Genomic DNA, 26,011 nt, shown 5'->3' on the forward strand with positions numbered 1-26,011 from the left:
GCAAATGCATGGAATGTGAAAAGGTGCTAAATATTAAATTATTAACTCATTAAAATGGAGCTCGCTGATTGGCCGAGAACTGAAAAAACGTGTAAAATTGACCAAGAAATAATTTTTTTTGGTATTTTTTTGATAATTTCGTTCCCAGATTCCTCTTGCCTTTTTTTGCCGATTTTGACCATTGTGGCATATGGGGAACTGGTACTAATCATTGCTCATGAGCGATTGTTCATGGCCGCCATCTTGGATGTGTGAGTTTCGGTGATCTATCAATCTGTGATTTCGCTTCTTTGCTAGTAGTGTCCGTTGGCAGTCTTTACGAAAGTAGTGTATTTTGCCTATTTGTGAGCCTTATCGAGTTCAAAATGTTGTAAGCGTTATTTAACGCGTCGGAATATGCCTCCAAAACCCTCTTGTTGCTGCCCGCAACATGCTGCTTGGGGACATGCTGACAACTCTGGAAATCTCAGAATAGCAACAGAGAAAGAAATACGTTTGTGTGGAGTAAATAGTGATGGTCAACACAACAGCCGGAAAAGAAGGATTTGTATTTCTTGCAGAGAACGCTTTCAACTGGAAAATAAATGCAACCAGTTTCAGGTAAGCTAAACTTCTACATTCCTTTTTGGGCTTACAATGTACACGTACTTTATGCAAGCAGAGCAATTTCTTCATTCCTTGCTCATCAATACTCTTTATCCACTGGCAATTCATTCACAAGTAATTGCAATGTTCTCGGTGGTATGTAGGACTAGTTCCACTTGAATTATAGTGCAGAAATGCTTCAGCTTGTTACTTAACCACCTTTTTTCTAACTCCTTGCTTTTTTCTTTGCTATATGTCAGAAAACAGTTGAAAATATAAATGAGAACAACCAGATCCTAGAAAGCATGGTTTTGACTGCAACTGTTCCCGTTTGTGATAGTCAGACACAAACAGATCCAAGCACCTCATTGGTGTCTACCACCAGCCAAGGCATTCAGGTTGGAGAGTTTCCAAACAGACCATACCAGTCATATGAGTGCAGGAAACAGAGTGAATTGCGGACTGAAATCATTGAGAAAATCGTTGATTTGTTCAATATCTATGTACATGGGGATAGTCTAGCCTTGCCCAACCTAGTTCAGGATCTCCTTCTGTCTAAAAAATGGTCCACAACCTTTTGTCTACCAAGTAACAAAGATGATTCAGCTGTGCAGGATAAGGTACTGCATTCCATTGTGAAGGAATACCGAGAGTGTAAGAATAAAGAAGCCAATAGCCAAATAAGAAAGCAAGGCAGAAAGCTAAACCAGGCTATCAACATTTCAGAGACATTGGCAAACAGCTCAGTAGCATTTCAAGGTAGCACCCCTGATTGTTCTAGATCTCGAACAGAAGCAGCATGTAGCATGGGAAGAGTTGTCTGTTATTCTGCTGAGAGAAGAAGGCTCTTGTCTATTGTTGCCTGGGATTATCCCCAAGTATTCTTGACTAAACTTTTTCATTGCTCCAAGAGTACAATTACCGCCGCAAGAGTTCACAGCATCTTGTTTGGCAGAGGAGGAGTACCCCCAGCATCTTTGAAATTTTCTCGCCAGTGCGTCCCCCGAGAAGTACTCGATCAGTTGGCTGATTTCCTCTTGAGAGATGACGTGTCAAGGCCATCATCTTGCAGAAGTGTGGTAGTTGGAGGAGAGGAATGCCCTGTACGATACTGGCAAGATTCCATAAAGCAGTTAGTAAAGCAATATCTATTGGAATTTCCTAATGGGGTAAAGAGAAGCTACATTTATGCCCATATGCCAAAGAATTACTGCAGCAACACCCTGCTGGCCGGCCTTTGACTTATAGCTACTTGTTGTTCTGACCATGGTTTTACATCACATGTATGTGCTACAAAAATTATTCATTTGCTGTTTAGCAGCCACTGACTGAGACTCAGACGACATTGAAGAAACTTGATCCCTTAAAATATCGGATTGTATACTTTGTATTTTGCAATGTGTGGACAGAGATCCTCTAAACAAATTGCCACTCTTTTACATTTGCCATTATCTGTGTCTTGTTAGGTACAGAGACATTTAAGTTGTCTAGAGTTGTGCATGAATTATGCATTTCAGTCATGTAGCAGTGGCCATGATGAAGAATGTACCAAGTTTACAACTGTTTATGACATCCACACAAGAATGTCTGCTGCCATTGCTACAGCCCCAGCGAATAAGCAGCAAGGCTATAAAGATAACCTGGATGAGTTTTTGAAGACCTCTTGGGATTACCTTGCCCACATTCTTAGAACAAAGCACCAAGGTGATTATTACAGGTGAGTTAAGTGTCTGTTGTGAATCTTGTATTTTTGTTTTAGTTAGGCTGAGTTTGTATTGTAATTACTATGACCAATAAATATATGTAATGTAGAAATTGTTAGAAAATGGAACATCTATCAGGGAAGTCAGTATAATTTCATTTTAACTTTTCCAGCATTTTAAGATTTTTTTTATCAGACCTATCCATTGATAACAATTCACTCCCTCCATTAGTTTTGCAGTACTTGTTTGTTTATTTGTCTCCCTTAAATCAGTCCCTTATGTTTTCCATTTTATCCCCTACAGTAGTAGTAATGAGTATATTATAGATCTCAATATCTTTGTTATAGGTATGTTTTGAAGAATCTTCAGCCAGGAGAAACAGTGGTTATTGTAGATTATAAATGAAACTCGAGCTTGGTATGCATGCCAGGGAAGTCCAGCGAGGCTGGTACGGAAAGCGCAGTGTTTCACTCCGTGGCTTCTATGTCGTTGCGCAAGTTGGTCCTGGAGAAAAGCGAATTGAAGTTCTTGATGTCTGGAGTGAAGATACCGAGCAAGATACCTGGTTTACTCAAAGTGCCCTTGATGTTGGTTTCGCTTGGATGGAGAAAGTTTATCCAAACTTTCATGTCTATCTGTTTTCTGGTTGGTATTTTCTTTTCATGGATTTGGACATTTCATTCTAATAATATTATACCTTTCATAATTAGTGAAACAAGCTTGTTTCTCAGCTGAAGGGCCTTACGATAAAAATAAATTATTTCTACATCACTCTGTAAGTTGGGTTAAATCTGCAGTCAAGCCTAGTGGCCCATCAGGCCATTGCTGATCTCCAGTACGTGTAGCATGAACCAATTATAGAAAATCCCCCCCCCCCCACCCACCAATGCTGATCCCTGTACCCATTTAATACAGCTGGCTGGAGAGAGGCACTGTGAAAGTTGACACAATAAGTCCAACCTGAACTTGAACACAGACCTCCTAGTGTACTGACCATAAGGCCACCATGCCACCCACATTGCATGTAAAGTGATGGACTAGCATTTCAATGTTTCTGGCATACTATTTCAGGAGCCATTGTGATGAAATCTGATCAGGTGTAAATGTAAATTCTGGAAATGATTATCCATATCAGACAAAAAACTCTTAAGTTTAATATTTATATTTGATAAAATGCAATTATAATACACTGCTGTCAACTGCTGCCTTTTTTGCAGACAATGGACCCCACTACCACAACACAGCTGTGTTGTATCTGGCAGAGGTGAATTTGTCTCTCAACATCAAATTATTAGAGTACAATAACTTTGAAACTGGGGAAGGAAAGACAGTCCTTGACACCCACTTTGCCCATGTTTCACATAAAATAGTACGTTGGGTTCGTGTGGGCAATGACTTGGATTCAGGAGAGCAACTAGCAAATCTCTTGGAGGTATTTAGAAATTAAATTCTAACTGAATCATAATTTGGGGTACATATAGCCTTGAATAAGTCTCACCACTTTTTCTTACAGTGCTCAAAAGTTCAAAGCTAGAGGAGTGTGTTTTTTTTAAGTTTGTGTATTCAAGCTAAGTTTGTAAATTAAGGTTCCCATTACTCTTTTTTTCCAGTTAACCACTTGGCCATCATAGACACTACTATCAATATTTTCTTTGTAATAAACCTGTTTAACAAACAATTAACGTGATAGAAGTCGAGGCAACAAGAGATAAAACCTTGCACGCCAAACTATAATATTTCCAATAACAAATGTAGTCATAACAGATGTATAGAGAACAGTATGGACAAAGGGGTAGCTAACAGAAGAAACTTGTCTTTTTGCTTTAGACCATGAAGAATGTGAGATGCAAAAAACTGCTGATTGATCGATCAAAGGCTCCAGGCAGGATTGGAACTCTTAAAAACATCTCACTTTTTGGAAGTTTCAAGTTTCCTTGTAATGGACTAAATGCTGGTGGTATTGTGGCACAATCTTTGGCTGGTCAAGGAAAAACTCTGAGGAAAACTAAGGCACAAGTCCAGACTCTTTCAATGCGAAGCGTGCCAATAGCTAGAGCCACAGGTGCTACTGTGATGGAAGACATGTGGCAACAATCAGACCAAACAGTGGATGTGAATACAAATTCTCAAAGTGATTCATACTCTGTACAGTTCATTCAGCTCTCTACAGCTACCCCTGAGGAATTAGTCCTTGTACCTCAAAATGAAGCTTCAGTCAATGATGACCTAAGGCCTGCACCTGGATTTGCCCTGAAAAAAGGTGGTGCAAAGAAAACCACATTCACTAACGAACAAAAAGAAATGATTCAGTTCTACAGTACTGTGCAAAAAGAATGCAAACGAATTTCCTTGAAATTCGGCTATTGTTCCCGCGAAATATCGTAGAAATTTCGAGCGAAGAATCGTGATTTATCGGGCGATATTTCGAAGAAAATTCGTTGAGCGACACGAAAATTCGCTAATCTAAGAACGGTATTTCGATGAGATTTCACCAGAAATGAAACGAAAATTCGCGTAGCTAAACGAAAAATCACAATCCCGAAACAATATTTCATTGAGTGTCGGTAAGCGTATGGTATTTATGAATGAATGGAACTGACAACTGTACACACAGCCCTTCGATGACCTTCAAAACAATTAAGCTTAAGCAATTAAGCTGAGTGTCAACACAACCCGAATGAAACTATTCAAAAGAATTCACAAGATATTTCAAACCTACAAGCTTAACGTTTATTCGATCAATAGTTTGTGTATGAAGAGATACGACAGTGTGATGCTCTTACCAGTTTGACTGTCAATAACGTTCTATCTAAGCTTACATTCTCCTCTGTCGTGAAGTCCTTCGACTTTCCTTTGCCGTTCATCATTCACAAACAACTCAACATGTCGAGTCTCCTGTCGAGGCATGGTGTTGACCTCCACTGCCGTAAAATGAATGCCTAGCGTGCGCCGGTAACGTCAAGAAATGCGCCCTCTAATTCCCTCATGGACTGACGCCATTTTGGATTTCATTCCATTGTTTGCCCTCCATATAAGGAAGGTAGGTCCCAGTCTTCAGTGAGTTGTGTGTGTGTTTGTAACAGGCGAACGAGACGTACATGTATTGGGATGAAACAAAAACTTAACTTTTCCAGTTCAGACGTCTTTAAGTGTACACTAGTTCATGTCTACGAGCTATTTAATTTAAAAGGGGGTTTTATGTAGGTGATGAAAGGCAAGTTATTGGTTATAATCATTCAAAGTAGTCGCTTTGTGAGTCACTGCGCGAGTGAAAGTGCACAAAAGAAACCGCTTTTTGAAGTTTCTGTTTGCATGAAGATAAATTGTCTACATTCTTCGGCTTTTTCTTTGCCGAGTAAAGTTTTATCAAAAAATGGTTAAATTGTGATACAAACTAAACACAGGGTTGAGACGGCATTACCGCATTGTATTGACGGCTAGTTGGGAGAAAATATATCCTGGCGGGGCCCAACAGGAGAATATATTTTCTACCAACTAGCCGTCAATATAATGCGGTAATTACATTATAATGACGAAACATGGATTTTAATCTTGTCTATTTATTGCCAAATACAAATACAAGAATAGAACAGCAAAAGTGAAAAAAAAAGATTCCCAAACCTAGATCTATAGAAACATTGTGCCTATTGTTGAGAGGTAAAAAAAATGCCTAAGCTTGTCTATTTTTATTTCTGGTGTTTTGGCATCTCTTGCCGATGCTAACTTTGCAAGTTTCCCACATCCTGTTCAGCTCCTCAGAATTTCGGCACTGGTATCCGAATGTCTGCACAACTTCCGCTGGAAAAAAAGAGAAACTATGAATAAGTTTTGTGAAAATTCTCCATCCTTAACCATCCTTGAACTTTTAGTACTTGGTTGCTGCTCCATGTAATTCAACCACAGCTGGAATGGCTTTGTACAAGACATGGTCAATATATCTCGCACATTTCGTTGCATCCACCTTCTTCCTCCAAAACTTCTTAATGCCGTCGATCAGTTCCTGTTTTGAGCGGGGCTTGACCTTTGTTTCCAGGTAGTATTTCAGCTCGTGCCAGAGGTTCTCAATTGGGTTTAGGTCTGGGCTCTCCGGGGGGGTTGGCCACCAGTTGATCCCATTCTCCTCAAAGAACATTTTGGCTGCTCATGAAGTGTGCTTAGGGTCATTGTCCTGCATGAAGCGGTGATCCGGGAGCTGCGCATTGATGAAAGGCACCAGATGGCTTTTAAGGATATCGCAGTAAAGGTCAGCAGCCATGATTCCTTCGAAGATGCAAATTTTCATCCCATCTTGTCTGCTTATTCCAGCCCAAACGTGTAATTTCAGCGGGTGCTTCGGTTTAGGCTTTCTTCTTGCAGGTTCGCCGACTTTCCTGTAACATGTACGGCAAAATTGTTCAAGGGAGACTGAGCATTCATCAGTAAAAATGACGTTGTCAAAAGTATCGCCGGTCTCTAAAACTTTCTGGGCAAACTCTAAGCGTTTGACTTTGTTCACATCTCTAATCAGCTGACAGTATCTCGTTCGTTGAAGAGTCCAGCCCTGCTATTTTCGGGATCTCCACACTGTTGATGGATGGACCACGACTCCACGTCTGGCTAACTTCTCTTGGATCGCGCGGCTGGTTGTTTCATCATCCTTCCGCATCTGATCTTCTATAAATGCTCTGGCTTCAGCATTTAACTTTCTGGGTCTTCCAGTACTCATTCCTTTCTTCGTGGATCCCGTGAGTTTCAGTTTCTTGATTATACGCGTGACCGTTGTGAAACTGACTTTCAAATCTTCTCCTTTTAACACCTTAAACATCTCCACTGGATGAAGATTTTGTCGATAGAGACTCAATTCGAGTACGCGTGTAGTTTGATACGGTGGGCATGATTGCTCAGGAGTAACTGACGATCGATCTTTGAATGTATGGATATAAACAATGGTTGCCATGTTTACGCGACCATTTGCATCACACTGTGAGCATGGAGATGAAGTCTCAGGAGAGTTAATGAACTGGGTAAGTTTGAATTTTTAAATACAGAGGGATGTTTACATCTGTTTTCAAACATTGTTCATAGAGTGAATTTTCGTGCGACTTTTCGCCGCGCTGCGAACTCTTTCTCTTGAAAGTTCGTTACTTTCAACAATATTTCGCGTGAATATTCACGCGGTCTTGCGAAGAAGAGCCTGAATTATCGTTTTGATTAAAACAATAGACCTTTCGAAAATTCGTCGAACTTCGTACGAAAAATCGTTTCACTCGAAATTTCTTTAAATTTCATCGAAAAGCACTGAAAAGTCGCGAAAAGTAGCGAATTTCGTTTGCATTCTTTTTGCACAGTACTGTATGAGCGCCAAAGGTCATCTCAGATAAGGGCCAATCCAGCAGATGTTATCAAAGCTATGAAGGATGCAGGTGTTCCTGAGCTGAAAGAAGCTCAAATCAAAAGCTGGTGGAGCAGGTACCACCGTAAACAGAAGCAGTTGGTGGATGATATGATGGAGGAAGCTCATCAACTGAGATCTCAACAGCAAGGTACTTTTGCATGAACAACCGTTATCACAAGGATCCCACTCTGTTGTGAAAGGAAGATAAACCAGCTGCCTTCAGCTTGTTTACCTGCCTATAATATTCATATGATTTTATTGACTACTGTAGTTTAATACGTGTAGCTTACTCAAGGCAAATGACCAGCCCCGTGTCTCCCATGGCCAAACCAAGTAAATTAGACTTAGGTGTATGTGAAGATGTGGCAGTTTAGACGAAAAGATGGTTTGGAGGGCATACTGTTGTGGTGGACCCAGCTTAATTGGTGGATGTTGCCATCCCATGAGAAAAATCACTTTCCAAAGGATATGTGTTTTAAATTTGGCAACTACTATTTTATCTTGTGATTTAGTGTCATGTTTTGGATAACATTTCAACCTCGGGCGCTATATAAACAATAGCCTCCATTTGGCACAAAAATATGCTAGGATATTTGTCCACAGACATTACCTGTTCTGAGAAGCGAACAGTTTTCCGAGAGTACCTCCAGGAAAACTGTGAGCTTCAAGGAACAGATTATGTCCAAGGACAAATATCCGAGCATATTTTTGCCCCAAATGGAGGCTATTGTGTTTACTATTCTTCAGATCTTTTTCGCAATGAACAGTTTTGAAAATTGGGAATATTCTCAGATATTCCCCAGTTTTAGCTGGGGAATATTTGGTCACATGACATGTTTAGACCAATCACACACGAGCAAACATCTTTGATGGATTATAACGTTCCATATTCCTACCACCTGAAGGGCTCTATTTAATAGATGATGTAAATGAGTACTCTGCACTGTTCTGGTATATGCATTCAGTGTGCATGTATATATAATTCGCTTGTTTGTCTGTTTTTATTAAAGGTGCTGGAGTCAGTGGAATGCCAAGAGCTACAGATTCCCTCCCTGATTTCTCGCCTGATCCTGTTTCTCAGCCTGCTATTCCAGACCCAACTGTACCACATTCAACACCAAATCCAACTATTTCAGATCGAGCTGTTGCAGTCCCTACAGCTGTTTCAGACCAACCTGTTCAAGCTAGAGTGCCCCCTCAACCATGGATCAGAGCGTCCACCTCTTCAAATTTGACTGGGGTCACTGAATGGGGTTTCAGTGAGTCTCAATCAGACATCCAGGGAAGGACTGGGAGCAATGCTTGTGTGTTCATTGCTCTGTATATGGGCAAGCTGTGTTTTGAGAACAATTTGGCATGGCCCTCCGGCAACCTTCTTCCTGAGTCCTGGAAAACATCACTGAGAGAAGCACTGATCAGAGGAAACCAAACTCATGATGACCTGTTTGACCATGAGGGAATAAATGTGACTGTGGATGATGCAGTTTCCATGGCTGGGGAAGAATGTGGAGTGCAAAGATTGGGACCGCAGGTGGACATCTTTGGTATCAACCCAGTAAATCAGCTGGCAAATTTGCTGATTCGAGAAGCCCAGAATTTGTCAAGATCGTTTAATGTAATTGTTTTGCATGAGGGTGCATTTCTTATTACTGTGAACTCTGAACAGTCTGCTATTATTATTGACTCACATTGCCACATCAACAAAGGAGCTATAATTGCATGTTGTCAGACGGGAAATATCCTTTCCCTGGCGTTGTGGATGGATGCCATGATGAATGCAACTTGGCAGTGCTCGTTAACCATAGCTTTGATATCTAAAGTATTTTACTGAAAATATGCAAATCCCGTTGGAAATGATTTCTTAAGAGTAATATAACAAAGCAAAAGAGTGGAGGGCGTGTATTGTATCCAACTTAACTTTTATTTTTCTTTGGTTTTAAACATAAACTTGTCATATCAATTGTTTGATAAAATGGTTCTTATTTGAAGTCAAATTTCATTGTTTTTTTATCGATAACTACTTGTTATTTGTACAGGAATAAACGTAAGATAACTACATTATTTTGCAATACAACTAACGATAAAAAATCACGACCTATCGACCTTAATTAATCGTTGATTTTTGTTGTAAAATCAAACTCTAAAAAAATACTCGTCAAGAACTACGCTATTGTGACAACAATAACATGAACATTTAAGTTGCAAATGGAAGAAAATTTCATATTTACTACACGAGGTCCACGTCATTTTTGCTCTCAGGGAAGCAGTGTCTTCGTAACTTTTTTCCGTTTATATCGCACAATCATAACATCGAGAATAAAATTAATAAACAATAACCTGCATTTGGTTCGGAAATATGCTCGGATATTTGTCCGTGGGCATTATCTGTTGTGCAAAGCTCACAATTTTACTCAAACTATGCTCTCGGAAAAATGTTCGCATCTCGGGCAAATATCCAAGCATATTTTCACGCCAAGTGGAGGCTTTTTGTTTATATATGCTCACGAGAATGGCTCATGATCGAGTCTAAAACTAAGCTTGCATCTAAAAAGTAATTCAATTAAATTTTAGGGAAACCCTCAACATTTTATTAAGTTTTGCGATTTATAGGAAGAATGTTGGAATTCCTTAGTTCACAAGTAATCAAGACGGCAGGTGATAACGCCCTTTTGTAAGAAATCGTGCCGTTATTTGCTCACGCGCATGATTAAACGAGTTGCACGCGTGGAAAATTTGCTGGGCTGTGCACCCTTAAGTTCCCCTGACTTGAAAAAGATTGCGTCATGTTTTAACAATTTCTAGAAACGAAACTTGTGCAAAAGTGCAACAATCACTGCACGTATCTGATTATATCGCAGATCGGTTTCATCAAAGATCTGTCGAAGGGTTACTCCGGGACTTGTTAGACATTCCACCACACGGGCAAATTCCCCTTCAGATATTTCCATTTCCTTTAGGAGTCGATCGCACATCGCACTGTCTCCTCGTCCCTAGGCAATCATGTCAATGGTGTATATTTCAGCTGTGGCTTCTGCCACTTGGAATTTTTGGGTGATCTCCCAAAAAGATTCTCCATTACACCATCTTTGAAACGCCGCCTCTTTTTTCAGAAAATTTGTTATTTTGCCATATACTTTCCTCAAGCTACTAGCCTAAGATTTAAAAGAAGACAAAAGATATTAGTAAAACTGTGGCTTTGCTCATTACACATCCTAGATTGTCTACAGTGGTGAACAGTCGGTATCCGGTTAGTGCATACTAACGCTTACCATGAATATAACATAAAAGGTTGTTGTGGTGTTTGCGGAACAAACAGAGACTGGATTTGACAACACAATGTTTTGATCCGCCATTTTAGATGGTCTCTTCTATTCAAGCACATGGTCACTTCCAAATAAGGAAATACCATATATGGACATACACTACATCCCTCCCTAACTTAATAAAGAGCTCCACAAAGTCTAATAAAAAAAAACATATGAACTAATCTTGGCTCTTTCAGTTCAGTGTCTCAAAACAAATGAATAAAATGTCGACAATTGATACACGATAAACAGTCTTTAGAGTTCAGTCACTTTTGGCAAATAAAGTCCTTCATCCACTTAGGGCTCTCTCTTTTTATGACTGGACGACTATCTGGCTTTTCTGGAACTGCAGAAGGTACAGTTTGTCTTTGGGAATCCAGCTGAATTCCATCCATCGAATCTTGCTCGAAACTAGCTCCTTCTTTGGGTGTGTCAGTTGTTTTTGACGGAGCCGGGGGCTCAGTTCCTGAAGCACCTGGGTCTACAAACTTCTTCATGTGACCAGTATTCCTCATTTTACTTTGGCCAGAAGAATTCTCAATGATAACTGCATTTCCATTCTTCTCTACTACTCGATACGGCTCGAGCTCAAATGTTGGTGACAACTTGTTCTCGCGGTTCTGACGTAGCAGGATCATGTCGCCCTCTGCAATGTCACTTGTTGTGGCATGTCTCTTTGAGTCAGCATACTCTTTCTCTCTTCGCTTCCTGCGAGCATACCTTTCTCTGAGAAGAATTTGCCACTCTGCTTCAGTAGCCTGATCACAAGGTTTAACCTGTGGCAACTTATCTCTTAACTTTCTGCCCATAAGGAGCTCAGCTGGAGATAGTGAAGTGACTGTATGGGGAGTGCTGCGATACTGGAAAAGAAAGTCTTGTACTTCTCTCTTCCAATCTTTGCCTTGTAGTTGTGCTATTTGGATTGCCTTCAGGAGGGTTTTGTTGAGCCTCTCTACTTCGCCATCACTTTGAGGCCAATACGGGATGCCCTTCTTGTGATCAATCGATAAGTACTCGAGGAATCCTTCAAATTCTCGTGAAGCAAATGGTGGACCATTATCACTTCTGAGGGTTTCAGGCAAACCATGAGTGCGAAACATGCTCTCCATGCATTTGATCACATTTCCTGCATCTGTCTTGGTCAGAAAAGCTATTTCTGGCCACTTAGAATAATAGTCAACTACAACGAGCAAGTGTCCCTTCTTTGGAATCTCTAGTAAGTCCACAGCAATTTCACTCCATGGGCCTTGAGGCAGTGGTGTTGACCTTATTGGTTCTGGCTTTGGTCTGGGTCCAACCAGCTGGCATGGGTAGCAGGCTCGGATTAACTTTTCAACTTGTTTGTCAAGGTCTGGCCACCATAGTTTCTCTCTTAATTGAGATTTCGTTCGCACCATCCCTTGGTGACCCTCATGAGCCAGTTGAATGGTCTGGTTTCACAACTTTTCTGGAATGACAACTTTGTTTCCTCTCATAACCAGCCGTCCCATTATCCAGAGTTCATTTCTAACAGCTTTGTAGGTTGTTCCTTGGAGTTTCGACCAATCACCAGAAGTTATGGCATGGCGAACCGGTTGCAGGGTAGGGTCTCGCTCTGATTCACTCTCAACTTGGCGGGGTGCTAATGCTGCAGGTATGGCATCAGCAACTATGCTGCGTGCATATTCTTCTGTCTGCTTGATGGCTGCATCAGGAGTACTATCTACTGGCAATCTGCTCAATGCGTCAGCGGTGTTTTCTCTGCCAGGGATGTGTCTGATGCTAAACTTGAACTGCTGCATGTATAACAACCATCTTTCAATTCTGGCTGAAGGTGGTTTTGAATGTGGACCAAACACAGTGACCAGCGGCTTATGGTCAGTGCAAATTTCGAACTCATTTCCATGGATGTACAGGAAGAACTTCTCACAGCCCCACTTCACTGCCAGTGCCTCCCTCTCAAACTGAGAATATCTGCTCTCAGGTGGAGTTAGTTTTCGGCTAGCATAGTGTACAGGTCTGTACAGGCCATCAGCTTGCTTTTGTTCCAAGACAGCTCCGATACCTACTGGTGAGGCGTCTGTGGTGACACGGGTCTCCGCTCCTTGTTTGAAGAATGCCATGACTGGTGCCTGCGTCAGCTGCATTTTGACTGCTTGGAAAGCCTTCTCTTCAGCAGTGCCCCATTTCCATTTGGCATGTGATTTGGTTAGATCCCACAGTGGGCTGGCAATGATCGCGAAGCTTGGAATGAACCTTGAACAATATTGTGCCAAACCAAGGAAGCTTCGCAGCTCTGACTGGTCCTTTGGTCTTGGTGCTTGCACAATGGTTTCAACTTTGTCACCAGATACTTGTAATCCCTCGTCAGTTAGCACGTTACCAAGGTACTCCATGCTATTCACGCCGATCTGGCACTTTTCATAATTCAGTGTTAAGCCACTCTCTTCTAATTTCTTCATGACTTGATTCAACCTTTCGTCATGTTCTTCTTCAGAAGCGCCAACTACACGGATATCATCATGAATATTGTGAGCGCCAGGGCAATCTTTGAGTATCTGCCAGATGATGTGTTGGAACTTCTCAGTGGCCATATTGACACCAAATATCAGACGTTTGTAGCGGTAAAGACCATTAGGTCCTGCAAAAGTGGTAATGTCTCTTGACTCTGGAGCAAGTTCTACTTGGTGAAATGCCATGTTCAAATCTAACTTGGAGAACACTTTTGCCCCTGAAATTTCTTGCAGTGTCTCTTCAATGGTAGGCACAGGGTGTTTTTCTCTTAATATCACTCGATTGGCTTGTCTCATATCTAAACATATGCGAACATCACCATTTGGCTTTTCGACACTAACAAGGGGGTTAATCCAACTTGTTGGACAGTTCACTTTCTCTATCACATCAAGCTTCTCAAGTTCCTCTAGTTTGTCAACAACCTTTTGTTTCCTGCTGAACGGAATTCTTCGCATAGCTTGAGCAACTGGGCTGACACTTTCATCTACATGCAGTTTTAATTGGAAATTTCTCAATTTTCCAAGACCAGTAAACACTTGAGGGTACTTTGCCTTAAGGGCAGCCTTCTTATCAGTAACATCTTTGAGTTGACAAGCGTTCACAGAAACACCCACTTTCAAGACACCTAATTCTTCAGAAGGGCTCCTGCCCAGCAATGTGTCTGTGGAGCCTGGCATTACGAAGAACTCAGCTTTCAACGACGTTTGTGTATTAGGTACACTAATGTTCAACATGCATTTTCCTCTAAGCTTTAACGGCTGCTGAGATGCATAAGCATAAACTTTCCTGTCAGTCTCTAACAACTCTAGCTTTCCATTGGACACTTTATCAAACACTTGCTCAGACATTAAGTTGCAGGTAGCACCTGAGTCTATGATGACATTGACAGGTTCACTTTCAATCATAAGAGGTAAAGTGTTTGACTCACCATCTGAGGTGCTAAAGACATAGAATCCATCATCTTTACTGACTTCGCTTCCTTCCACGTCATCTTGGTCAGGCTGGTCGCCTATGGTTCGTACGCCTTCTCGTTTTCTTCCAGATTTGCCTCTTCCTTTGCCATGTTTATCCTGTTTCGTGTGACAACAGACCTCCATGTGCCCACGTTTTCCACATTTGCTGCAAGTATGGTTACGAGAAACTTTACAATCTTTCGCCATGTGACCTGTCTTATCGCATCTCCAACATTTGCCTTGCCATGGCTGCTTGCTCTTCGCTCCTTTATCGCCCTTACTTCGGTCTTCCCAGGTACGATTCACAGTTTCTTCGCTTACGAGAACCAAGGCATCCTTATGGTGATAGGTGCTCACGATTTCCAGAAGTCTGGTCAGACTAAGGTTTTCTTCGCGGTAGAATTTGCCCTTCAGTTCCTTATTCGTGATATGCGAAATCACAATATCTCTCACCTGGTTATCTTCTTCTTCACCATAGTCACAGTGTTCCGCTAAACTTTTCAAACGCGTAACGAAGTTGTTGATCTTTTCGCCCGGATTCGGCTGGCTGGCAAGCAGTTTTTGTCTCGCTAGAGGTACGTTCTTCTTCACTTTGAAATGGTCCGAGAGACACTTCATCGCTTTATCGAACTCTTTGTTGTCTCCTCGCACTTCAGCTGAATACGTTTTGAAAATTTCACAGACTCCAGGTCCTGCGAGATGTAGAAGTAGAGCTCACTTTTGCACTTTGTCTTCAACCCCCGAAGCTGCCACAAATAGTTCGAACTCAGCTTTCCACTTGTCCCAGCGTTGAGCCAGTGTGGCTGGTTCCCCAATGCAGTCGAAGGGAGATATGCACAGTAATCCACTTAATGTGACCGCCATCCTCGTCGCCAAAATGTGGTGTTTGCGGAACAAACAGAGACTGGATTTGACAACACAACGGTTTAATCCGCCATTTTAGATGGTCTCTTCTATTCAAGCACATGGTCACTTACAAATAAGGAAATACCATATATGGACATACACTACAGTTGTCACTTCAATTTCTATTACTATTATCATAGAAAGAGTGCAGACATTCGAAGTAGTAATACACTACGCTTACAGAAGTTGCCTTTTTGTGTTTCCACTCGCCACTGCTTCCCTGAGAGCATTCCCCTTCATCTCCGCCGGCAGGTCTTTTCAGGTTCCTAGGTAAGTGGATAAGAAAGCATGATGAATACACGCAATCTTCGCCCAACAAATTTTATAAACAGGTTCACCTGAAAAAAGATCATTCAAGAGGTCGCACTTACTTCCTTTCCATCTCTAAAGCAGAAATCTTGGTACGTGAACCTCAAATCTTCGCTTCGGTTGCACGTGCTTTGGCTAGTGTTTTCAGTATCAAGAAGTGGAAGAGAGTGGCACATTTGAATAAAAATTTTCTCACATCTGATGTAAAAAGGTGGCAAATTATTCTGAACAATGACCGAATAACAACTTCCCATTGTCTCGAAAACAAAAGGAACTTCAAAACAAGGGTCCTTGGTTTATGTGCTAAAGAGAAAAACAGACATGATTGAACACAAAGTCCGAAAGAAAAACAGTTTGTGAAGTCCACTTTCTTTTGGAGAGACCGGTGAGGACCAGATTGAAGATGAAGTCAATTTCGTCAGTAAATGATGTATCACGATTTTATGATTCTGAGAGATCTTGGGAAAAATGTAAATTGTAAACTTATTCCAAAAAAATTCACACCAAATGAAACAGCACTGAAATGATTGCAGTCCGTGACTTGTGAATGCGCTTTTTGTGTATTGTGAGCACACCCCCAAAGGTATCACGCCAATTTAGTTCAATATCAAGTTCAGCATGGATGTTTGTTTGGTACTTTCGATTCATGTGTTTAGCTTTCTGGTGGATAAGGATCAAGTTAGCGCAGCAGGAGTGTGTTACAAGTGGTGGAAAATGATTTTTGGAAAGTTCTCAGTTCTAAGAGAAGTGGAGTGGCAAGAATTAGATATTTCAGGGACAGGAAGATTGTATCGTTTCATCCCACTGAGGATGTTCGCAACATTGGAGCGCCTAAATATGTCCTCGACTATGATAACAAATGCTCATTTTCAACAGATAGTACAGGAGGCGAGGAATTTGGACAGTCTGAATATCTCTAACTGTTCTAGTTTAGACCAAAGCTGTATTTTTCAAGTCAAACAATATGTGAGCCAGCTGAGACATGTGGACATCTCCGGAAACGCAAAGTTTACCATTCTTACGGTCGCATGTCTTTGCTCTTGTGAAAATTTGGAAATCCTCATAGCGCATGAATACAAGTTTAGCGCAGAAGAACTACTTTTCCTGCAGAAAACTTTTGAATCGATTTCCAGCGGAACTTTGGAATTTGAAACCAACGATGGGTACAATGCACTGGACGTGATGACCACATTTGCTGAAGAGTTGTTCGGAGACGAACTGTTGTTCTAGCCTTTCTCGTTCTTGTCTATCCAGTTTTGAAAAGAATTAACTTAGCGTGTATCGTATGCCAGAGTTTGTTTCCTAAATAAGAACCGTGTGCGTAAAGAAATATTTCTTTTTTTTTTGCGAAATGCCATCGGCGGCACACTGTACTGGAGGTAATTTTCGAGCGAATTTTGACGTGTGAATAAACGAGAACCAGGCATATGACTAAGCCAAGAGTGTCTTGTTACCCTACGTGCCCTAGCTGGCAGCTGAAGTGATCAGAAATAATACTTCGCCATTTATTATGCATCTGAAACTTGACAAGCTAGTAGTTTTGATCGTCATAAAGACATGGCAACTGTTTTTTATTTCGAAAATAGCGTGTTTTGTTCTGAAAACATGCTTACAAATTCAAATTTTGCGCGCTATTCGCAAATAGCCAATCGACAAGGCAGATTGTTAATCATTTTTTTTAATTATCGCCTTTGACTCCAACGGTAGATTGTGTAGTACACCCGCTGGTGTTTGCCTAGTTCTTGCGTGGATCATTACTTAATAATAACCCACAAAAGACAACCACAGAACATCTCTGAAACCACTCTTGCCTCGTTGCTATCACATGGATCACAACAATGTCACTGTCTTCATGAACTGGTACACAAGAGCCAAAACAGAAGACAAAATAATGTGCAAAATACAATGAAAAGCCAACAGCAATCATGATTGTTATCGCTGTGATCCTTTGTTTGTGATCATTGCAATTACATGGAATCAAAGTTAAAATATTAAGTTAACTATGAAACCAAAATTTGTTTTGCATTTTAATAGACTAAAACAGCTAGAGGTCTCATTACATTTTGATTATCCAGATACTCACGAGAGTGCTGAGTGTATGGTTCATTCAGGGGGAATTGTTTTCAACACAAGGAGGACCTTGTGTGTCTGGTTTTGTGCTTGCTTATTTTCCCAAAAAAATTGAGCAACATAATAAAATTTATTATACTAGTCACAGCAGCAACCCATCGTTAGAGCGGTTTGATTTGATATGCCCAAAGCCTGACACGTGTCAAGGTCATTTTATATCCATATGGAGTTGGTGGGGTTAGACAAAATAAGTTATCATAATTTCAGCTAATTTTAGCTGTTGAGTGGAAGTTCATTACCTAATTTTCACAGTCAATATTTTGCATTTGGGAGTAGTGAAATAAGTGCAGCATAGATACAAACCCAAACACTCAAAGGTTAGTCAGTAAGCACTTCAGAAACGGGCATCCATTAAAGAGCAACAAGAAAATTGTCTTGACAGCATAATTGTAAAAGAATATAAAAGTAATTTTGTGGAAACTACATGTACCTTCATCTTCTGTCTGCAGAGAAGAATATAATGTGATTCAAACTAAATCCAGTGTGGAATTCGAGTTGTATTACTTTTAGCTGCACAAAAATCAAGTACCAGAATAATTGAAATCCTGTTGCGTTTTTCTACCCTTTTTTAAAACTAAAGATGTGAGTAATTTTCCGTGATAACACCAACAACAATTTCCTATCAGAGCCTGAGAAAATGAATTTCAAAGCTCACAAGAACCATGTTAACTATGGGTAAAATAGCTATCTTTTAAGTGATTCAGTGAAATTCAGTGGAATTTCGAACTTTGTTTTCGATGTGTGGTGTTGTTAGAAATGATTCCTTTTGATAAATTATTTGAAACAGAAACACAAAATTTTGCAATAAGATGTAAATAGTTTTGCTACATAATTTTTTCCAGTTGAAGTCCTGGTTGATTCCATCTTAAACATAGTTGGATACATAGCATATAAAGTTAAACAGGAATTTCCAGAGGAGAGGAGGTGTTCCAACCAAGACACCTGTGAGGGGAGAATAGATATTTTGTGAAACAATATATAATAGTGCATAATATTGTTTCAGACATTTATTGAATAAACATACACATAGTACATGTACATTAAATTAATCAATTCAGTGAGCTTTAAAAGAGTTATTTCTACTTGCTAACAATGCTCATTGTCTTCCTAACTACAGCACAGGTGCCACCTAGAGGATCTCCGAAATGCTTGGGTGTCTGAAGCCCGTGGTAGTACAGAGACTGACCATGCCAGTGATGGTGAAGACCAAGAAAGTTACAAGTATGCATCAAGTAGTTCAGTAGACATCCACAAGTTCCCCACCAGCACTGGCTGGAGCAGCGACAATAAGGGTGGAGATGGTAAACACAGGTAAACACAGGTAAAAAAAGGAAAAGAAAGAGTACCACGGAGCTGCCCATTAAAAGGCTGTAAGTCCAAAGTAGTTCACCTCCCAGGCCACTTGAGAAATGTCCACAAGTGGACCAAGGAAGAGGCAAAGAAGGCCACTTCTAGATTTGGACTAAGGAAAAGTTTCCATCCAAAATATGTTGAAAAGCCTGTCCAACAGTCATCAGGGGCTAAAAAGGAGAAGAAATCAAAAGACTATCACCGCCACAGGAGGTGTCTATTGCAGGATGCAAATCAGTGGTTAAGCACCTGTCAAATCACATTCAACAAGTTCACAAAGAGATTAAAAAGGGCTCTCCTGTTTACAGATGCTTAAAGAAGCGTGCCCACTCAAGACCTGGAAACCATTGGGGGCAGCACAAGACAACCCCAAAGTTAAACATGAAGGCAACTTTTCAGAAGAGGAAAGTATGACGGATGATGAGCCTCATAATTTGCATGTGCATGTAGAACCACATGAAGAAGAAAATGAACTGAAATTTGCAGACGACACAGAAGAAGCAAGTGTTGAAGGCGACGGATTACGAGACGAAGAAGAAGAAGAAAATGTGGAAATTTTCAATTCATTTTGCTAGTGGCTGCAAACAGCAGATGGTGGTAGGAAGGATACAAAAATGGCCAAGCAGCATTGCTCACAAGTATGAAAGATCTTGGTCACAATCGATCCAGAGAAAAACTTGACATCCCTTTTCAACAAATCTCTAGTTCGTGACAAATTCCTTAAAGAACATGCTGAACAAAACTACAAGCCAGACACAGTGAAGGCTCACTTACTGAGTCTGAGAAACTTTTGCTCCTTTGTTCTCACTGAGGAGCCAGAATGTATAACAGTTAATGCAGCCATCATCCAGCAAGTTGCTGAGAAAGCACGTCTGTGGTCATCTTCCTACAAGGACAGTAACCGCAGACTTAGTAACTTAGTAACACCAGAAATGATATCCAAATTTGAACGCAGTGAATCAGCACAGATGGCTGTTAACTACATTGATGAACTTAGTGGAGCACACTCCCTACAAATTAATCAGTCAATCTACACTCTCATTAGAGATTATGTATTACTTGAACTAACAATTGCCAATGCACATAGGTCTGGAAGAAAGGTGGCATGGAAGGCCACATATGTGCGACTATTTTCAGAAAATCAACTGTAACCAAGGTACACGAGGATCACAAAGAACTGAAAGGTGATCTAGCTGACCTGATGGGGCACAAGACAACAACAGCAGAAAAATTCTATCGTCTGCCTAAAAAAGAAGCCTGCATTGAAGCAGCAAACAACCTAACTTCCATCATGAGAGCGCCGAAGGAAGTACCTGTTTCAGATCAGGACACACCTGGAAAAGCTGAAAACAAGACCCAGCTTCCTGAAAGCTTACAAAAGGAGCATTTTTCATGGAATGAAGAGGATGTGGCAGCTATTCGTGAGCTCTTTGCTGGGGAAATAAAAAAAGAGTCTGTCACTATGGCAATTGTCAGAGATAAATACGTGACCATCCTACTCTGCAGCATCTGGATGCTAAAAGAGTCTGTGACAGGGTTAGGAGTGAATGGTGGCACAGAGATCCCAAATATGAGGAAGTGGAAGATACAAGTGGCATCCTGCACTGCCTGAGCAAACAGAAAGCTCTAATGAGAAAATGGACCGCTTCTTTAAAGCTTGGCCATCTGACACAAGTATGTGCAGTTCATCAGATGTTGTTCCACCATCAAATCCCAGCTATGCAACCAAGAACATCTTCAGTGATGAAGAAAGGAAATTGCTTCTCAGAGAGTGTGGTAGGATGGTAAGGGGAGGAATAATTTCAAAGCCAGCAGTCAAGCAAATTCTTGAAAAAACAGATGAGGGGAAGGAACTTCTTCACAAGTTCAAGATTGATCAACTCATTAATCACCTGAAATATGAAAGGCACCTAAACAATTGTCAGAAGTCAACCTAAGAAGCTGGTAACACTAACATCTTTTAGGGCACATTCATTTGGGATCAATTCGGAATAAGAATAATAGCTGTTATTACAGTTGAGCCCACGGTACAGCGGTATTAGTTGCAGAGTGCGCCAGGGGAATACAAGCGCCTCATGAGAAAACTTCGAGAAAAATAATAATAATTATGGATTCCTCTCCGGATTTTGCATTTTTCTCACAAGAAGAGAGGCTACAATTACTCAGCGGAAACTGCCCTCGTCATTTGACAAAGCCTAGGCTGAGATCGTGGCTTTCATACCGTGTAGAAACAGCAAAAGATGGCAGTGCTTCGAGTGACGCTTACAAACGTGAACTAATGCACATCATTCTTCCTGCCCTATTTTCGTGCAGGAATAACAGTTTTTTGCCCTCTCAAACGTATATAACGTTTTCTTTTTTGTAGAGTTGTGACTTACATAAAAAATGGATGAGAAAACAATTTCACTGAAAGTTGGAAACACTGCATCTGATGCGAAAAATAAAGTTGTTTCCTCGTCGAGCACGAGTTCTCCGAACACTCTACACGAGTTCCCACAGGCTGCAAACTGATGTTCCATCCAGAGGGCTGAATTTCCACCATTCACAACTGAGAACATGATGAATCACTTTATTAAGAGAAAATCAGGAGATTATGAAGGCAATAAAGACTATAAGAATTTAAATTTAAATAGTAAGGCATTTGGACTATTCAGACATGGTCATGTACAAAATATCGAAGTTGCCACTACTACGTGATCCATATAAAGTACAAGCTCAATGTTACCATGATCAATTCCAGAGAGAAAGCTGGTGAGATTACCTATGCCTGCTGCAGTCAGGATCTAGTTTTGTAACATCCCAGAGATGCAGCTTTTTCAAGATTGTACTCCACTGAGAGTTGTTATTGTGTACAGTAATACAGTAATACTTAAACTGAAAAAAATGCACCAATGTAAGCCTGTTATGTTAGGAAAAGAGTAAAAAGGTTTTTTGTTATTATTTGATATAACTGAAATGAAGAAGAGAAAAATACATGTAGTTGTTCATTGATCATGGTGATGTGTAAATAAGCTGAAATCTGCCAACACAAGACTTTAGGGCACAACCCTTTCACCCCACCCCTTCCCTACTGGAACTGGCAGCTTAGGTTAATGCTAACAAAAAGAGCATCTTGTGTGATTGAAAACAATGATATGTAGCATGTAGCCTTGTCCCATGTGTTCAATGCATTTATTCTGTATTTTACTATTACATATTTGAAGGCAGAGCTCATTTGTGACATCTTAATCAAGGAAGGTACTTTTTTAAGTAAATATGCTAATTACAACAATCTATTTATGAAACATGCAATGCAACTGTGCTTGTGAGCTTCTTAACTCTAGAAAGCCCCTTCTAATAAGATACCTCACCAAGGGCCTAGAGGCCTGAACCAAACCCTAGGGCACTAGATATAATAGGGGAAAAACTATCTAAAGGTAGACTTTTACTTTACAAGAGGTGGCAAAAAATTAGTGAACATTGCACACACAAAGAAAATCATGTCAATAAGGCCACTCTTGCATAGAGTTGTTGGAATAAAGTCTAAAATATGGTAATTCTTTATACATTCAATTGCACATTCAACAGGAATTCTGAGGGTTGCAATCCTTCGGGTTGCCAGCATTTCCTGTTCAGTAAACTGTCCTGACTGATTCATGAGGGAACATTCACCTTGACACCTTTCGAGGCTAACATTTCTTGAATATTGAACCCCTGATCTGCCATGACCTCATCTCCTCGCTGTAATTTGTCAATTAAACCAGATTTACTGGTTATTTCCTTATCAGAAATACAGCCAACATAGAGATCTGAAATAAAAACAAACACTGCCACTTGGAGTAATACCGACCAATGCCTTGAGGGTATTAGTGTTCTTGTAAGTTGAAAATGTGAGCTGTTGTGCTTCTGGGTTACTAGGTTTTTCTATGTACATTTCAGTTGCATCAATGATTACTGTAGTTCCCTTGTACTTGTTTTTGAAGCATGCAGGCTTGTGTAACTCAATTATTTGTCTGTCGGGGAAAATGTCTAATTCTTTGAATCTGTAGTACATAAGCTTTGTCCAAGTAACAATAATTGTCACTTGGAGCTAAATCCTCCCCAAGTAGACTAACTTTGTAGCGACACAATACAAGGAAAAATTTCTCCTCCACTGACAAGGTCCTTTTTGGGCCTGCCTTCTCTCTTTTTTGAGCATCATTCTGTTCAGTGTTGCTGTACACAAGTTTAGAGGCTGCATCCCTACCTAAAAAGCTAAGAACTATGCTGAAAACTCCATAGTTTGGAAACCAGTATAGAATCTCAACAACTTTGAATTACTCTTAATACTATCAATGTTAAAGAGACTTTGTTGGAACATGCTTTCCAACTCTTTCCTAAGCTCTCGTTCTAGTTCAAGTTGTTTCATTTTTTCAATAGGTTCTTCTTCAAGTTCCTTCCTCTGAACCTCTAAACATTCATTTAAGTGCTTCACTTCTTCTTCCTTTTCTTTAAGCTGCTCCATTCAAAGTTCTTCTTTGCTTTTAACCTCAGCTTTATCAGCAGAGACACTAGGAAATCCACATTCTTGACATGGAATATTAACAGATTCTAATTCAACTAATTTATTGACAGGGTTAGACTGAGAGTTCAGTATAACTTCATCTTTGACTTGGTGCTTTGTTGTTTTACGTGCAGCGGAACGATAAACAGGAGCTTTCCGCCTTGATTTTTCCTCTGGTGAAAAACTGAATCTTTTAGGAACAGATCCACTTTTCAGATACCTTTTTCCTCCCACACACCACATAAAACAGTCTTCAGAAAAGTGTTCACTGCAGAGGTAAGAATGTTTTGACACAGGAGGGTCTTTTCTCTTCATTTTAAGCAACCAAGTTCGAAGAAACTTAGCATTATTTATAGGTAAAGAATGCCACGACAGTTTTGAACATTTGGGCTTGTTACTTCTGTTAACATATCCATAAGCAATGCAGTGCCTTACCATGCTTTTCACGACAGAATCAGGCCAGATGAACCACCAGATCCGCAAACACAAATGAAGAGAACAGTCCACAGGTCAAAAGGACAGATGATTCCTTGTTGAGGTATTTTTGTTTGACCCGAAAGCCTCACTTTTGCGTGCACTGAAAGTAACACCACTGAAACGTGGGCTCAACTGTAATAACAGCTATTGGAATAATGCAAGTTAATGTTCGTTTGGCTGCTCTTCCTATTCCAGAATACTTGGATTTCCATTCCGGCTATTCTGTTCCCAGGAGCAGAATAGCTGGAATATATTCCAGAATATATTCTTATTCCAGAATATTCCCAAACGAACACGCCCTTAGTCTTATGAAAATGAATTGTAAAATCAACTTTACAACAAGAGACCATTTGAGATGTTTATGTCAAACATGCAAAGATTTATGTTAGTGATAGTAATGACTGCTTGAGGCTCACCAGATTGCTTAAACAGTATAACAGAATTCATAGGAAAGCTACCTTTACATTGTATGTTTGTCCCAAGGATGAAGAATTACATGCGTTTTATTTACTACACAGAGGCGTGCTGTTGATAAATTTCTCAACCAAATGACTAATTCACTTGTGCGACCAATATCCTTTGCACACACTATCTTTTATAACTACACATCTACCAGGAATCTTTGCGCATTTGGTATCATAATCCAAAATTAATGGTCTGTTGCATTTATGCTGTCATCAATCCTACAACTAAATCGAACTGTAAATACTGGTAAAGAAATATCTTCACCAATCACAAAAAATGAGGTATGGTGGCCATTTGAACCAGTTGACTTTTCTGAAAATTTAATAATTTTCATGTAAGATGATTGACTGCAGCATAAAACACAACCCTTACATGTACTCTGCTAGATTGAAAGGTATTCTGTGCCCAATAACAATCATTTGTGTTGGTTCTGGGGATTGAGGGAAACCTGACTTAAAGGGGCAGTAATACTACACCATTTAACCTTGCAGCATGTAGCTAGAACTACACACATTAATTGGGCAATTGAAATTGAAAATGATCAGACAAAAGTCAATTTTATGTAAAAATAAATCTTGACAGTCCTTGGGGTGAAGCTACATGTACAGTGTACTTGTGGTGACACTTGACTCATTTTCAGCAGCTTTAACCTGAATGTGACATTTTTGGCAAATTTGAAACCAATTTCCTTTCCTGACTTGTGTTAGCAATCTACACTTTACACATTTCTTAGTTGAGGCAGCTGAAAAGGTTCGCATACATGCATTAAATGTAAATTATACCAACCAGATACTTTTCAGTAGATTACAACGATGCCTACAGTAGAACAAACAGCAGAGTCATGCTGCACTTTCTCAAAAGAGCACACGTCTTTGAAAAAAGTGCAAAATTAAATAGATTGTATGGTAGGATACAAACAGCATGGCAAAATGTGTTTGTTTGTCCTTACATCTTGCAAGCAGGCAACATTATTACAAAAAGGTGGTCACTCTTTGGCTCTTTGCAGTGAGGGATTGGCCATTATAATTATTTTCCAGGGGTATGGGCTGGGCAATTTTTTTTCCTGAGCCAGATTTCTGTTATTTTTTTTTATTTTTTTTCCTTTTGCTTTGTTACATAGATGTATCTGCATTTGTTTCTTTGAAAAAGTTGTTTCTCTGTTTTTACTGTGAAGGAATTACTTTTGGACTTTTGGTAATACACCACCCCCCTCCTCTTCCTAAAATAATATAATGGCCAGCCCAAAATTAATGAGATGTCTATCAAAGTACTTTAAGTGAAATGTCAATGCAGAGAGATATCTTAAATTATGAGCTGTTGAATATTTTAGATGAGATTTTTTTTTGTTGATAAAGATGCTATTTATTGAATATTTTAGATGAGATGTTATTTATTGATAAAGTTACCTGCACACTGTTAGAGTCATTTTATCTTGGACA

At 40.1% G+C, this 26,011-nt stretch overlaps 1 protein-coding gene and 1 pseudogene across 1 annotated transcript; both read left to right on the top strand.

Annotated features, from left to right (window-relative positions):
• Positions 1–7,476: 7,476 nt before the first annotated feature.
• Positions 7,477–9,493, top strand: LOC145501561 (uncharacterized). Its single transcript, XM_081481013.1, has 2 exons — positions 7,477–7,810; positions 8,673–9,493. The coding sequence occupies exons 1-2, from the start codon at positions 7,678–7,680 to the stop codon at positions 9,491–9,493; spliced, it is 954 nt and encodes a 317-aa protein (XP_081337139.1). The 5' UTR covers positions 7,477–7,677.
• Positions 9,494–19,416: 9,923 nt separating this feature from the next.
• Positions 19,417–21,344, top strand: LOC145500056 (uncharacterized; annotated as a pseudogene).
• The last annotated feature ends 4,667 nt before the right edge of the window (positions 21,345–26,011 follow it).

This window comes from Orbicella franksi, chromosome 10, assembly GCF_964199315.1.
Source record: "Orbicella franksi chromosome 10, jaOrbFran1.1, whole genome shotgun sequence".
In the NCBI taxonomy this organism is placed as follows: domain Eukaryota; kingdom Metazoa; phylum Cnidaria; class Anthozoa; order Scleractinia; family Merulinidae; genus Orbicella; species Orbicella franksi.